The sequence below is a fragment of the Molossus molossus genome, unplaced genomic scaffold (assembly GCF_014108415.1).
Source record: "Molossus molossus isolate mMolMol1 unplaced genomic scaffold, mMolMol1.p scaffold_m16_p_9, whole genome shotgun sequence".
NCBI lineage: Eukaryota > Metazoa > Chordata > Mammalia > Chiroptera > Molossidae > Molossus > Molossus molossus.
Window position 1 is genome coordinate 61,510,745 of NW_023425403.1, and position 16,330 is coordinate 61,527,074.

At 46.9% G+C, this 16,330-nt stretch overlaps 1 protein-coding gene across 2 annotated transcripts in view; it reads left to right on the forward strand.

The window, feature by feature from the left end:
* Positions 1–6,991: 6,991 nt before the first annotated feature.
* TMEM255B (transmembrane protein 255B) overlaps positions 6,992–16,330 on the forward strand; it is a 42,989-nt gene continuing 33,650 nt past the window's right edge. For both annotated transcript variants that reach the window (XM_036250525.1, XM_036250526.1), the window contains exons 1-2: positions 6,992–7,046; positions 15,018–15,160. In XM_036250525.1, coding sequence (XP_036106418.1) covers positions 6,992–7,046; positions 15,018–15,160 — 198 coding nt within the window. The remainder of the gene's footprint in view (positions 7,047–15,017; positions 15,161–16,330) is intronic.

Genomic DNA, 16,330 nt, shown 5'->3' on the forward strand with positions numbered 1-16,330 from the left:
GAACATCACCACGGTATTTCCTTAGCCACCTAATCCCTGGGAGGATGGTCAGGGCGGCGAGGGGCCCTGGAGATGCTTAGATCAAAATGGCTTCAGGGAGACTTTTTGTTTGTAAAAACAAAAACACAATTTCTACTCAAGTGGAAAAGGATAACAATAAAAAAATGAGGGACTAACTGGCCAGGTGGCTGGGTTGGTTGGAGTGTCATCCTGTACACTATAAGGTTTCTGGTTCAATTTCCAGTCAGGGCACATATCTAGGTTGTGGGTTTGATCTCTGGTCAGAGCATGTATGGGAGGCAACCAACTGATGTTTCTCTCTCACATCAATACTTCTCTCTCTTTCTCTCTCTCCCCTCCCCCTTCCCGTCTCTCTAAAATCCACAAAAACATATAGTCAGGTAAGGAATTAAAAAAAAAAGAGGGATGAATTTCCTTGATTGTGATATAAATACTAGTTGCATTCTTTCCTTTGAAATCACATATACACACACACATACAAGTATATGCATGCACACACATATATACACATGCACACACATATACACATTCACACACACACACACACACACACACACTTTGCCTTCATTTTCCTCTCTCTATGGCTACCAGATTCTGAAGATTGCTCTCAAAGCCCTGTTCATCAGCCTTTGAATTCCAGTGCATCTGATTTGCATACTTCTACTTTGTTCCTTGTCATGGCACATTTTGTGTGGCTTTATTCTGCTATTTACAGTAGCTAGTCAGTCCCTACTGTCTATACGTATTATTCCCCTTTCTCCAAACCCGAGTCATGCATCTGTTTGAGATTCTGCATATTTGAGTGGAGCCGAGGCCTGTGAGAGATGGAACCACCTTAGAAAGAGGCCACCCCCATCCACGGGCAGGCCCAGGGGTTTAGTGAGGGTGAATCTAGTGCAATATGAGCTGATATCTCATCAATACAATAGCTAACAAAAACCAGGAGAGGTTGTAGTTAATGTGCAACAACTGGAAGTCTTTGGGCGCCAAGCGTCTACAAGATGCTAAGGAGAAACGCAAAGGCGCCACGTCTCCCGTTCCCCGTTTATCTTCTGGTCTCCTCAGCTGGACTGCAAGCTCCTCCAGGTGAGGGACCTCTTCTGGGTTCTCCTATCCTGCTGTGCCCACATCTGTGCCAGGTGCTTCATACCGCTGGCCCAGCCAAGGGAGCAGATATCTCCTCGAAAGCCTTGAATGACTAGGCATTTGTTGTAAATTAGATTAAATCTCTTTTGTGTTCTCCCCTACCCTCCCGCTTACCTACATGGCACTGTGTCAGGGGAGGGCTGTAACCCTGGCAACTCCAACAAGAACCAGAAGCTATAACGTAATACCCCAAATGTCCAGGGACCGGGAAAACCAAGAACCAGGAAAGCCCCAACTGGAACGAGAAAACACAATCAGTGGTGTCAACGCCAGAATGACACACGTGTTGGGATTCTCTGACAAGGGTTTTAAAGTGGACATCGTAAAAAAGTTTCAATGAGAAATTACAGAAACTTAAAGCAAAAATCTCAGGAAAGAGACAGGACGATGTGAATACGGTTTGAGTGGGAGGGGCAATTTCCTGGCTGTCTGGGCAAGATAGCTTCCTCCCAAGGTCTGCACTGCCCCCTTCTTGGTTGGCCCTCAGGGAGGCTGTGGGGACACCCCATGTGGGGGCCAGCCTTGTGCTCCCAAGGGGTCACCCAGGGTGACTGGAGAGACTGCTTACTGGACATCCAGGGTCCCGTCTGATCACTCAAACGTGGGTTACACGCCCCAAACTTCTCATTTACTCTTTTATTGGGTTATGATATTCTCACAGTCAGTTGATTTTTTTTTTTTTTTTGTCTACAGTCTTTGTAGATTGGCTAACTATGGAATTACCTAAGCTGAGCTCAGCTGGAATGAGCCTTAGCTGATCTCTGGGGGACATCTGTACTAGAGTCAACAATAAACAATGTTTAAAAAGGGAAAAGAAAGAAAGAAAAAAGAAAGGTTGAGCACACCTCCTTTTATTTCATAACAGTGTCCACCCCTCCAGTGAAGGTTCAGACACACAAGTGGGCCTCAATGGAAAACAAAACACAGATTATAAGCATTACGCCTGCTGTTGAACAGTTTCGAAAGACCTCAATTTTAAAATATTCAATTAAAAAAGGAATCAGATAGATACTCAGGTGATACCCAGACAATTAAAAATGAAGATAAGAAGGCTTGATTTGGTTTGGTAAAAATCAAACCTCAATTCCCCAGTTACAGTGGGACAATGTTCCTCCCAGTTCGGCCTCCTTACTTGTAAGAGAAATGGGCCGAGGGATAAAGGTTACTAAGGGCTAACACGTTACGTGGGGTTTGATGGAACCGGGTGTGGAGCGCTGTGGCCTGGGGTCCGACCCGCCTGAGCCGGGGTGAGTGCTCATTGTCCTGGTTTCCGTCCTGTCCCTGTGGTTCTGGGGAAGCGTGCGATGCCTGTCTCTCCCTGGCACATTTATATTCAGTATACGTTATAGGAAGGAGGTGCGTCTGCAAGGAGTGTGGTTCTCTCCTTTCCACAGGGCAACCACCAGGCTGCTGAGACCTGCACTTCACAGGTTATTTGGCTAAAACTGGAGACATTGGGCACGCTCCAAGGAATCATGGGAGGCATGGGAGCAAAGAACCTTGAAACGTGAGATGTTTAGGACAGTTGAACCTTCCTGCTTGGGCTCATTAGAGCGGTCTGGATCTGGCAGATCATGGTTACAAGGCCTCCTAGCAAAGCCCGAGAGTGTTTTTAATGTAAAAAATTCATGTCTCTGAGAACATCTCCTGTCTCCTCTCTGCTGCCTCACCCACCTCATCTGTGTGGACAGAAGCAGGGGCCACCTGTCATTTCCCTGGTTGCGTGTCTGCATTATTCATCCCCTGAGCATCATTGCAGGGTTATTTGGTTACAGGAAGGAGTCATGTTTTGTTCTCTGCACTCCACTAACCCTTGAGAGCCGAGAGTCTGGCTGTGTACACACGTTCCTGTGATGATTTTCACCTGCTCAGGGACCACGTGGCCTGTGGTTCTGGAACAAACCGGAGGAACCAAACGATGCCTACGGCTGCCAAAGGTGGCTTCGTGGTTCTTTGAATTCCTCTCTTTTTAGTTGGTAGAACCCATGTTCTTGTTGTGAGAGCCTGTTGGCCCCACCTGCTCAAATACACTGGTTTTCCCGTCAGCCAGACTGAAGTCACGGGGCTTCTAACGAGTCCTCCAGCCCGTGGGGCCCGGAAGGTGAGGTTGCAGGTAGGAGAGAGATGATGTGCCCAGCATGTACCTGGACAGGTGTTAAGTGTTCTTTGGGGACCAAGTTTCTTTTGTCTTCCTTCAATGTATTGTTATTGAGTGCCTGACAGGAGCTGGGCACGGTGTTAAGCAGGGACAACAGGGCAGAAGTCTCCATCCCTGGTGAACTTATTTTCATAATTGAACTAAATAAGTACTGTGGCCATCCTTGCCCACCACCCCTCACACCAGCTTTTATCAAAAGGAGGCAAAGCTTTTGGCTCTTACAGTCCGCAGGAAAGCCCTTCCCTGGCTCTGTCTGTCAGCCGTCCTGGCCAGTTTCTGCCTCTGCAGTGGCCGGAGCAACCAGAGAGGGTCTGTGTGCGTCCCTTCCTGGGGGGGCCTGGTCCTGTATTTTTAAATGACTCTGATCATAATTTGAGATACTAAAATCTAAATTCTCTTCTACTTCTTCCCCTTCAAGCTGGAGCCTGTGACATTCATGCCTTCAGGGAGGGAGGCCTGTGGCGGGGTGGACAGGCAGAAGTCCCTGCAAGTCTTTCCCATTTTCAGCTTCTTGAGAGCATAACCCAGATCACTGAGAGGTAGTGACAGAAGGAAGAGGGGAGAGTTCGGACAGCGCCCAGAGCGTGAGCCTGGCCCTGCCTCCCAGGCCAGCCCTTCTGTAGTAGGACTGGGCGGCAGGCACACGATGCCCAGACCCCGCCCTCTCACCTGGCAGGGAGGACAGAGGCATGCCGGCCGAAGCTGCTGGGCCCAGTGGCAGACCGGGTCAATTGGTGGGAACTAATGGCCAGATGTACCTCCTTCTCCACCTCATCCCCCATCTGCCACTGGGACATAACACGGTCTAGACTGGAACTTGGGGCCAACTGGTGTGTGTGTGTGTGTGTGTGTGTGTGTGTGCGCGCGCGCGCTGATGTGATTACGTGGGGCCCACAAAGACAAGGGGCAAACCCAGGACCGGGGAAGATTAGTCTCTGTTCCTGAAGTTTGGGGTGGAGCTAGCCTCTCCAGTCAGCTCTTTCATGCTGGATGGGTCTCCAGGGACAGTAGGGTCACTCTGGCCCTCTGCTGGGGAAAGTCTGCCACCAGGTGTGAGCAGGATGCAAGGAGACCTAAGGCTCAGAATCCTGGCGATTTCCACCTCTCTGGAGCTTTGCCCCACCCAGCCCCGCCCCCCAGGCCTGAAACAAACACAACCTCTCCCTGAAACCACTTCTCTCCCTTAGCATCCTCTCTGTCCTGAAAACAGAGGTTCCCAGTCCTGGCTACTCACGGACCCGCTCGGAAGCCTCAGATGTTCTCCCACCTCCAGAGGCTCTGATTGAAGTGTCCTAGGCTCCCAGAGGGCTCCAGAGGGAGGCAAGAAAGAGGATCTCTGTGCTGGTCATCAGAAAGGCCTGGATCTCTGCGCGTGCAGAGCCGGGCCCATGGGGATGCTGGTAGTTCTCTTGTAAGGTAATTCCACCCACAGATATTATCACCGGCTGCTTTGTAGTATAATAATATGTTATATTCCCCCCATTTCTCACTTTTAACTGTAAATTTCTTTTCTTTTTGGTTAATCCTCACCCAAGAATATTTCCCCATTATTTTAGATAGAGTAGAAGGGAGGGAGGGAGGGAGAAAGAGAGGGGAAGGGGGGGAAGAAAGAGTGAAAGAAAAAGAGAAACATCCATGTGAGAGAGGCGCACTGATTGGTTATCTCCTGCACGACCCAGACCAAGGCCAGGGATCGAAGCTGCAACCCAGGTACCTGATCTTGACTGGGAATCGAACCCATGACATTTTGGTCCACGGGCTGATGTTCTAACCGCTAAGCCAAACTGTCCAGGGCATTAACTGTAAATTTCTTAAGGGGCATGTCTGATAATTCATCTTTGCAACTCTTTTAGTATCTTGCACATAGAGGAAATGCAGTATTTGTTGATTGCATAAATAACAGATTTAATTAAACATCCATAGTCAGGTAAATAAATACAGGCTTTTCCATTTGAGAGATGGAATTGTGCTTTGAAATTGTACTGACCTGTTTTATATCCTGTTTCTGCCATAGACCAGCTACTTGACTTTGGAAAAATTATTTAAATTCTTTGTGCCCCAGTTTCTTCATCTGTGAAATGGGTATAATATTGTATGGATTAAATAAAGCATCATGTGAACAGTAGCGATCACAGTGCGAGGCATATAGTAGGTGCTCAAGAATAGTCACAGAGTAATCCTGCCCTCATTCCTGCTGGACCAGCACCTCTGGGTGAGGGTCTCTGAGGAGACTCTGTTGTTTTGGGGGCCGTTGGGACTGTGTTCATGTAAGGGAAGTCAAGGTGGGACACCCTAGGATATTGAAACATTTATTCTAAGCAGGAGGAATGTGGCATTAGGAAGGACAGCATGCATTTATAACTGTTTTAATAAGTTATCTTCTTAATGTCAATAATAATTTGTTCAGTCCCTCTGATTATCCTCAGACTGGTATAAGACAGATTTCCTCATCTTCTCATAATTGCCTCTGTAAGAGCTAAATTCAATTACATTTTAAAAATAACCTGATACCAGACTCTTCTCCTTGCGGAATTCAGTTTGCTACAGGCAGTATGGCATACTGGTTGTCAATCGGCATAATTGGCACCAACGCACTTCACACACTTGGGGCAGGGAGCGGTTCTAAGGAACAAATCCCAACCAATGTCCTTCTCTACAACTAAACATGAAGGCTTTGCGGGAATTCTGGATCTGCTCTTGGTCACACCAATTAACCTCCTGGACCCTCAGTTTCCTCCTCTGTGAAAGGGGAACGATACTGAGACTGCTGGAGGATGAGGCCATGTAGGCCAGGTGGGGCCGCTCGACGCCTGGGGCGGACGTGCACCGACCACGGCCCTTTAGAGCTGTGCTCCCAGGTTCTTTGCTCGTGGAGCCCAGAAAGCTTTGTCAAAATCTTGCTCCTTCCAAGTTTGCATCTAAAATTTTCTGTAACAAATCCATTAGTTGGAGAAGGATATCATTTCTGGCAACACTCACACATATTTAAAAAATATATTCTCAAAAAACTTTGGAACTGCAGGTCAAGTCCATTCAGCTTCTGGAACACGCTGTTGCCCAGCCAGCCTGCCTGGGTCCGGGCCCGGCTCTCCCACTTAATAGCTGGGTGGCCGTGGGCTATTGACCTTAACTCAGTTTCTTCAGCTTGAAGAGTTATGAATTATTATTCACTTCAGACAGGTGGGGTTCTCTATGACAACCACTCACTTCTGCATTTACCTCTACTGGCCCCAGGGGTGGGCACCAAGACCAGAAGTCCAGAAGTGGACTCCACCCTGGGTCTGTCTCCTGCTCCAGGTGTCGCAGCTGGACAACTTGGAGGCTGGAGGGCTGGGGAGGGGGAAGAGGCAGGAGAAGGGGCCTTGGGGGAGTCCAGGGGAAGGAGGTGGAAGCATGGGGTGGTGGGAAGGGGAAGGATGGGGCAGAGGAGGAGGGGAGAGAGGAGGGGGCCTGGAAAGAAAGGGGCCTGAGAAGGGGGCGGGGGGGAGGAAAGGAAGGGAGAGCAGGTGGGAAGGAGGCAGACAGACGCGGAGAGAAGGGGCGGCGCTCAGGGGCGGCAGATCCTTCGGCCACCACGCACCTCCACTGTCGCTGTCGCTGTCGCACCGAAAGAGCGGACCTGGAGCGCGGTCGCCGGGCGCAGCCCCGCCGAGAAGCAGCCCCGGGATGCAGCCGCCCGCGCTGCCGGTGCCGGGGCCCCTGGCCCTGCTGGACACGACAGGTGAGCGCGGCCCGCATCCTCGCCGGCGCCCGCGGGTCCAGCTCGCCTGGAGCGCAGGGCCCGTCCTGCCCGCCTCCCTGGAGCGCTATCCGTGGGGCCCCGCACGGGCGCAGGCCCTTCGCTCCTTTTCTCTCCCCCCTTTCTTTCCCCCTTTTTCTGTATGTCTCTCCCTGTCTCTTTTCTATTTCCGTTAAGAACAAGGGACCACGATGTGTATGAATGAACAACCCAACCTGCCCTCCTTTTCCTCTCTACCCCGTTCCAGTGTCCGAACATTTCTGGCCGTTCCTTTCAGGGTGCCCCTGAGCGTCTTCTTGCTTGAAAGCGGCGAAGGCGCTGCCAGCCTGTCCGGCTGCTCCATTCCTGCCCCCCCCAGACTTCTCCCACGAATTCTCGGAATCCCCAATTCTTCCATTTCCGGAACCCGAGCAGCCTGGACCCGGCGCAGGCAGCGGGAAACAGGAAACCTGTTGCATGTTCACAAGTTGGGGAGCTGCCCTGGGTCCTCTCCGGGGAGGACCGGGCGGGAATGATGCTGGGTGTGTTTTCCCTAGGGGAGAAAATAGTTCCATGGTAAGGGATGCTCCGACAGCTGGATCAGGGGAGGTCTCCTGGGCCCTGCCCCTTGCCTCAGAAATGATCCGATTGAAAACTACAAATTTTTAACTCCGGAAACACTCTTTTTAAAAAAAGTGATTAGTAATGTTGTTTGATTTTTATTTAATTTTTAATTGTTTTTCCTTTATTTCTTTTTGGTGCAATTTTTATTAATTTATTTTTGTTACAGATGTTTCTCCTTTTCCCCCATTGACACCCTCCTCCCGATCCTGCCCCCTCTCCCCCATTGTTTGATTTTAAAATAATAATCAAGACTTCAGCTTTTACCTCAAAGAAACAATTCTTTTCCCCCACTCTCTAAAGCAAAATGCTCTAGGCTAGACATATTTACATGCATTTTCATCCTCCAGAAACAACTTACTTAATAATGCTGAATAAGAATAACTTTCTGTTATTAACTAGTTATTACTGTTTTATTATACTAGAATGATTGGATGGTTTAAAAATAGCATTTGACTTCGTTCTTTTCTTCTAACGAGGAATTATAAATTTAAAAAAACACTAGGAGTTGGTCTTTTATGTAAAAACACTAAACATTAGTGTAGCTGGGTGGAATTATGGGCATTTTCTATCTTAACCATTTCTGTGTTTACCACCTCGGGCACCTGTTACATGAAAATCAGGACAAAGGGAACTTGATGGCTGAGGATACATCATTCTGCCTTGGTCTCCTTTCCCAGGGACTGCCACTTTACCTCAGGACTGGGTGTCCTCACATGATTAAAAGAACTCATTCTTCTTTCTGGGAGGGGGGCCCTGCTAGCAGGGAGGTCATGACTTTGAATCCCCCCTTTTGTGAGGTCCCCCTTCCCTTCCTGGCTTTAGTAAGGGGAGAAAGTGCTGAGCGACAGAGACAGAGTCTGCCACCCCACCCCAGTCCCATCCCTGCATTTCGTCCAGACAAGACCAGGTTGTCACAGGAGCTGTGGTTCAGTAACTCTGGCCAAGGCTGGGAGTAGGGACGGGCAGGGGCAGGGGAACTGGAGGGACTCATGAGGAGTATCAAGGTGATATTCTGAGATATTCTAGAGAGGATACACCAGGGGACACACTGGAGTTTGGAAAAACAGTGAGCAAGGCAGTGAGGTGTACTTGTCGGCCCATCAGCCTCACACGTCAGAACTACTCCCCTCTGCTTCCAGTTGGAGAAACACCAGTTAAGAATAACTGCTATGCTCTCTTAACATTATCGCCACCATGATTAATATACTTATTACGGCCATAATGAATATATTCATTACATTCATAAGAACATATATAGACCTTTCACATATATTCTCTCACTGGATCCTTACAATAGTTTTAAGAGGTGGGTAAAGCAGGCGATTATTATTATCTCAACTTCACAGTTCAGGAAACTGAAGTTCATTCATCCATTCAACACAAAGAAATAAGCCATCTCCTAGTCTGAGCTCACCCCAGGATGCAGTGCAGAACAAGACAGACACAGCCCCTGCTCTCACGGTGTTCTCACTTGTCTGGGCTCAGAGAGCATGGATGGCTGCCTAAGATCACACAGCTGGTCTGAGCACATCTGGAACAGTTTGGATACAGTCCATGCAAGCTGCCACCAGTTATACACCTAGTATTAGACATTTTAGTTAACAGACACCATCCTAAGAGCACATTAATTGTAGCAATGCACATAATGATATTCTTGCTAACTGGATAGGAGAATAATTCAGGTACTTGTATCTTCTTCCAGTTCGAAATCCCCTTTGTCTTCAAAACCTGATCTACAAATGCATGTGCCTTATGGTAATTATGAGAATAGCTTACCTATTTTTACCTTCCTTAAGTTAATTTTTTGTTTCTTATTTTTTTTGCAATATACTATATTTATAAAGAATAAGGTCAGGATTTTTCTTTTTGTTATCTCTGTTGTACCTGGAGTAAAAATAATGACAACAGGCGTCATTAGAATAAGATTGTTCAGAACCATTGCTTCCCAGCGTCCCCTATGAGTTATGTTGGCTATCTTTCCTGACCTTATATTCACCTTGGAACCTATGAGAGAAATGCTGACAAAAACAAATAGCTTATACATTCTGCTTTTTATATGTAGCAGTTTCAGAGGAAAACTCAGACTTAGGAAAAAGTGGTGAAATGATAAAGTTATATTAAAAATGATTCATAGGAATTTTCATGAGCTCAAAGATATGTTTAACTTTTCATCCTGTGATTAGCATGTCAGAATGTCACTAGCAGATTTGACAAGGGCTGACCAAATGCTGCTAGCCTAGTGGGTCTGATCAGATCCGCAGTCCTCATGCCAGCATCCCCAAGGGGATGAATCAGAACGGAGCCACAAGCCTGAAGAACCAGGATATAGTTGGGGGAGTTCTGCAGACAGATCTCAAAGGGAGCTACAAGACGAGGCTCATAGAAGGTTATAACCATGGTTTGAAGCAGATGCTGAGACATCTAGTTGATTATTTGGGGCATAATAGACATGCAACGCACTTAATTAAGAAAAATAGCAAAACAAAATCCTTTCAGCAGGAAGACATTTGTCTGATAATTTTCTCAAATACTTAGTTCCATAAAATTTAGTTTAGGAGTCCTATTGCTCTTAAATCACATTTTAACCATCAAAACATTTCAATGGGAAATTCAGGGAAAAAATAGTCAAGAAAAAATAGCTGAAGAGGAAATTGCACTAATTAAAAGTAATTGGCATTTGGCTCCATTCACAGATATTTGGAGGCTGGGAAGGTAATGTGGAAAATGGAGAGGTTAATCCTCTGATCCTGATTGAATGAGACGTAGAGTTAGATTGCTCAGAGCAAAGCGGAAGTTGCTACCCAGTTACTAGATAGTATTGTTATTATTAATAGGAGTATTTTATGAACTTCCACAAGAACAGTTACATTAATTTCCAAAATGTAGAACAAAATAGATTTTTGACTTTTGTGTCCTTTCTTTCAAAAATAATTAACCTTTCTAAAATTAATTAACCAGAGCACGTCTTTTGTTTTTCTCTCTCACTCACTTGTTTTCCAAGTGGCTTTGCCGTTTCAGTCCTCTGTATCCCCACAGACACCCCACCCACCCACCCACCCCCTCCACCCCCCGGTTGCCATCATTCTCAGAACTGCTGATCTATCTGACTCCAGGCAAAATACCTTGTGCATATAGCCTCGGTGTCAGGCTTTAAACAAATGCAAGGGGAAAAAAAGTCATTGCTGTCTGCATGCACCCTTCTTTGCAAGTAAGATTCTGTAAATCTTAAACAAAGGGAAAGCCCCCTCTAGGGATTGCCCAGAGCCTGTGCAAACGCCGTGTCCCAAAGAGCATGGAGTGTCTGCTTGCTGTGTTTTCCTGTAGAACACTCCTGCAAATGCTTCACCCTCAACAATCCTTCTATATTTGTAATCAACATGACCAGAAAACGACAATGAGAAGAGCAATTGAACAACAGTCAGATAAAGCTGTATTTGTTCTCTTGCTTGTAGGTGAAGAATTCTGTGGAGCTTCAGAGAACTCTTTCCAAAGCTTGTGCAAGGACTGTAGGTTTATTTTCTATTTTGTAGGGTTAAATTTTACTTCAAAACTTTTACTTTCTCCTGCCCGGCCAGTGTGGCTCAGCAGTTGAGCACCGACCCATGCACCAAGAGGTCGCCTGTTTGATTCCTGGTCAGGGCACATGCCCAGATTGTGGACCAAATTCCCAGTGAGGGGCATGTAGGAGGTGGCCAATCTATGTTCTCTCTCATTGATGTTTCTATCTCTCTCTCCCTCTCCCTTCCTCTCTCTGTAAAATCAATAAAAGAAAAAAAAAAAAAAACTTTTACTTTCTCCTTAAAAAGTATTTTGTTAGGAGAAACATCTGTAACAAAAATAAATTAATAAAAATTAAAAATAGTATTCTAAAATTTAAAAAAAAAAAAGAAAAAGTATTTTGCTTTCTTGTCCTGAAATTCCTCTTTTAGAAATTATCCTAAAAGAGTGATGAGAAGTGACAGAAAGATTTATATACAAACATGTTTATCATATTGTTTATTTAAAAAATACACTTTTTGGGGTGCAGTTTCAGGTTCACAGCAAAAGTGAGGTGAAGATACAGAGAATTCCTATGTATGTCCTGTTGCCCCACCTGCACAGCCTCCCCCATGATCAACATCCCCACGAAAGTGGGCGTTTGTTACCAGCAGCGAACCAACGTCGACACATCATTATCACCACAATCCATAGTGTACAGTAGGTTCACTCTTGGTGTTGCCCATTCTATAGGTTTGGACAATGTATAATGACATGTATCTACCACTTCAGTACCATACAGAACAGTTTCACTGATCTAAAAAATCCTGTGCTCCATCTGTTCATCCCTCCGTATTGTGTTGTTTTTTAAAAAAACATTTTTTCTTTATTGATTTTTAGAGAGAGAGGGAGAGAGAAATAGAAACATCAATGAGACAGAACATCGATTGGCCGCCTCCTGCATGCCCTCCACTGGGGATCGGGGCCACAACCTGGGCATGTGCCCTGAACAGGAAATGAACCAGCCACCTCTTGGTGCATGGGTCGACGCTCAACCACTGAGCCACACTGCCGGGCCTCTTTACTGTGTTTTAATAATAAAAAATGAGATACAACCCAAATATACAAGAGTAGGGATAGGTTAACTGACACATCTGTTTAGTGGAATACACAATTATAAATAAGAATTATGTTTCTAAAAGTATTTTCAAAGTATTTCAAAAGTTGGACAAATTCTTACAGTTTATTAGATGAACAGATTTGGGTCCCAATTTAAGAAAGACTATAAGGCTATATGCCTACTTGCCAATTTTGGATGATGAGGTTATTGTGAATTTTATTTTTTTGTATTTTTCTATACTTTATAACTGTTCTACAATAAATAACTATTGCTTTTATGAACAGAATAAAAGCCATACATTTTTCATATAAAACTTACAGTCTCTTGCCCTGTCCGATTTGGCTCAGCGGTTGGAGTGTCGGCCTGCAGACCAGAGAGTCCCGGGATCGGTTCCCACTAGGGGCACGTACCAAAACAAAACAAAACAAACACACAAAAAAGCTTACAGTCTTTCTTTCTCTTGTAAAAGTGTCATTGTCACCTTGGTTATATTTTCCGGCCTGAATTAGGGTTGGTTTTTAGCTCACAAACATAATGAGAAGTGTAGGAAGGAGAGAGTCCTGAGGTCACTGAAAAAGTTAGATGTGAGAAAGGAAAAAGGAAGTGTCAAACTGAGAAAGGCAGGTGAGGAGAAAAAGCCAAGAATGCTGGAGCCGCAGGGGCCTTCGGATTGCCTATTCCGAGCTGGCAAATGTGCCCCAGCGCCTTCCTCCCAGGAGCAGGGCAGACGTAACTAATCAACCAACCGAGGCACAGCTCAGATACTCCGACATACCGTCTGGGGTTGGAACTTTCTCGCCATCTACAAAACTGCAGTGGGCACAGGAAGTGACTTGCTCCCACTCACACAGCAAGCAGGGCCTGTCCTCTCGATGAGAGTACAACAGTGGCCTGGGCATCAGGCCACATGGGTTAGTGTTCGGCCAGTGCCCTCAGGACAGAGCACCTTGGGAGGGATGGTGAGCCTCGGGGTGGCTGGTGTGACTGGACATAAAGTAGGGAAAGTCACTCAAGAATATGTGCTGAATCTAGAAACACTGGGAGATGTTGCAGAACCTGTCTGAGTGATGGGGCTGGTGGCGTGGTCATGGGTAGTCAGCATCATCTTGGTGCTATCTACTCATCGTCCACTCACGGATCCACTCGTGAGCCTACTCACAACCACTGTGTGTTCACGGTTGGGTCAGTTCATTGCTCATCCCTCAGTGCTCATTCAGTAAAAACTGCAGAAGCCACTGTGGTGGGCCTGGGAGCCCACTGCCAGAGCGCGTCCAAGAGGCTTAAATGAAAGATGTGGCTTGTGGCTGGCCCCTGGGGGCTGCAATCATGACAACTTTGTTTTGAAGTGAGGGTTGTGACAGGGCTTAGAAGATTTGCTTTACCCAGTGCTCTCAAGGGGTGCTCAGCACCATTGTCAGTGGGCTCTGCCCTTTACTGCGTGGCTGAGCTGCCCAGCTAGTCTGTCCTCATAGGTGTGAGCTTTCAGAGAGGTTTTATACAGTCCATCCTTGTTCCTCCATAGCTGACTCTCAACATAGCAACCACAGTGCTACAGAATCAGAAAAAAAGGAAACCAGAGTACCCCCTTCCCTCCTCTGCTCAAAGCTCTGCAACAGCCCGCTCTCTCGGGGTACAGTGGGGGACAGGTATGAGAGTTCATCCCTGTGGATGCAGAGACAAACCTGCATTTTTAGGGAGCCAGAGAAAGAAAGGAGTGCATAACAGAAGGAATTCTGGAGCTCAATGGCTGAGATTTAAATCCTAAACATCGACATCTGAGTCTGGAGAGGCTGGGCCAGGGTTTGCAGAGTAGAGCCTGCAGGTAGCATTAGGGACAGAGCCATCTGTGCAGGAGGAAGCCCCTCCTGACTTCACCCTGCCATGCAGAGGTCCTGGGAGCTACAGGCAGCACCTGCGCCCAGACTTGCAGCTGGTGGGGAGCTGGTGGTTTATTATCTTAGTGAATGCATTGATCTCGTCCCCTCCAGGGTGAGGGTAATAGGTGGTTTAGGATGAGATTCTTGGGAGAAGTGTCTTCAAGGGTCTGGAGGGAGTGGGCCGTGCCGAAGGCTGTGTTGAGTCTGAGAGGGGTGCTGGTGATTGGAGAGTGGGGGTCTTGCATGGGGTTCCCTTCTGCCCCTGGAATGAAGTGTCCTTCTTGAGACATACTCCCTTGCTAAGTCAATGTGCTTAGTTGAGCCATATTTTTCTGAGTTTGCACATCAATTTATAATTTTGTGCAATCTATTTCGAAGTATGTAACAATCCTGTTTTTGGGTGTTGCAACCTTGACTTGACAGTAAGCTCCGCTGATTGGACTGCAGAAGTATACATCTTCGGGGGCAGGCCTTCTGGAGCCTGACAATGTCTGCATGCTTGTGAGTCAGGTGCTCATCTGAGCTAGCATGAAATCAGATATGAAGCTGTTTCCCCCACTACACACACACACACACACACACACACAGCTCATTTAGACGACGTTGGCACTAGAGAAAACATCATGTTTTTCTTTCTCCCCCTATTTAGTTTTGGAGTCATAGGGATGGAGCTGGTCAAGCTTCAGGGCCCTGAGGTGGGCACTGCCGGAGGAGAGAGCAGTGGGCACGCGTCCCTGGCTCTGGGACAGAGAGGCCGTCGGAGCTGCGGGCTCGGGGAGAAGAGCCACAGGGACACCAACTGCACCACCTCTGCTAGGACCCCCTCATAGCCCCACCCCTTACTCACCGCTTCCTCCTTGTTTGTCCTCCTCCCAGAAGGGTTTACGAGAAGAAAGAAGACTTCCCTTTGGTTTGTGGGGTCTCTGCTGGTGGTGTCTGTCTTCATCCTGACCATTGGCCTCGCGGCCACCACCAGGACGGAGAATGTGACTGTTGGGGGCTACTACCCAGGGATCATCGTGAGTGATGGGGTCCTGGGGTCTGAGGGAGGGGCTCTGGGCACCACAGATTTCTGTGTGGTGTTGACACACTTTGCTTCAGCTCCAAGAGCTGGAGGTTCAGGACTGGGAACTCGTGTTGGCGGTGATGGTCGGCAGAATAATGACCCCACAGGCATCTGTGTCCTACTCTCTGGGATCTGAGAATGTGGTGGGTTATGCAGCAATGGTGGGGGGGCAAGGGTGAAAAATGACCCTGCACCATCCAGATGCCCAGGGTTAGCACAGGGCCCCGAGAAGGGGAGGAGGGTGCAGGAGAGGCGTCAGAGCCATGAGATAGATGTTGATGAGGGACGAAGGGCCACAAGCCAGAGTGTGACAGCGCTGGACACGGGACAGGCCTGGCCCAGATTCCCCCCGAGAGCCTCCAAAGAGAACCAGCCCTGTGATACCTGGATTTTAGCCCCGTGAGACCAAGCTGCCCCAACCAGCTCTCAGAAAATGGACATGTAGCTTTAAAAGACACCTGCCTAGAAACCTTGATTGGCGATGACATTAATAATTATGTAGGAACAACAGGAAAATGACAATTAATCAGATCTGGCAAGAAGCAGTCACCTAAATTCAGAATTATTAGGAAGATTTTTTTGAACTATGAAATTCACATTCATTGTTTTTGGCAATAAGATTTGCTCCAACTGTCTGAATTGTGCACAGAAAGTGTGACATAGAAAGTGTCTGACATAGCCATTTATCAGCTCTGATGCCCTTAAAATGCACCAGAACCCTGCCTGTCCAGTGTGGCTCAGTGGATTGAGCGTTGTCCCATGGACTGAGAGGTCCTGGTTCGATTCCTGGTCAGGGCACAAGCCCGGGTTGCGGGCTCGATTCCCAGTAGGGGGTGTGCTGGAGGCAGCCAATGGATGTTTCTCTCTCACATAGAAGTTTCTATCTCTCCCTTCCCCTCTCTCTCTTAAAAAAAAAATCAATAAAAACATATTTTTAAAAATGCACCAGAACCTTGTGGTGCTGTGTCATTAGGTGTTAAATCAAGATATTTTTAAAAATTAAGCTCATTAAATAGTATTATCAAGATTAGTAATAATATCAATAAAATTTTCAGCAAGGCTGAAAAGGTTTTGGCACTCTCAATATTAAAAAATATTTTACAAATATGATTTATTTCATCTT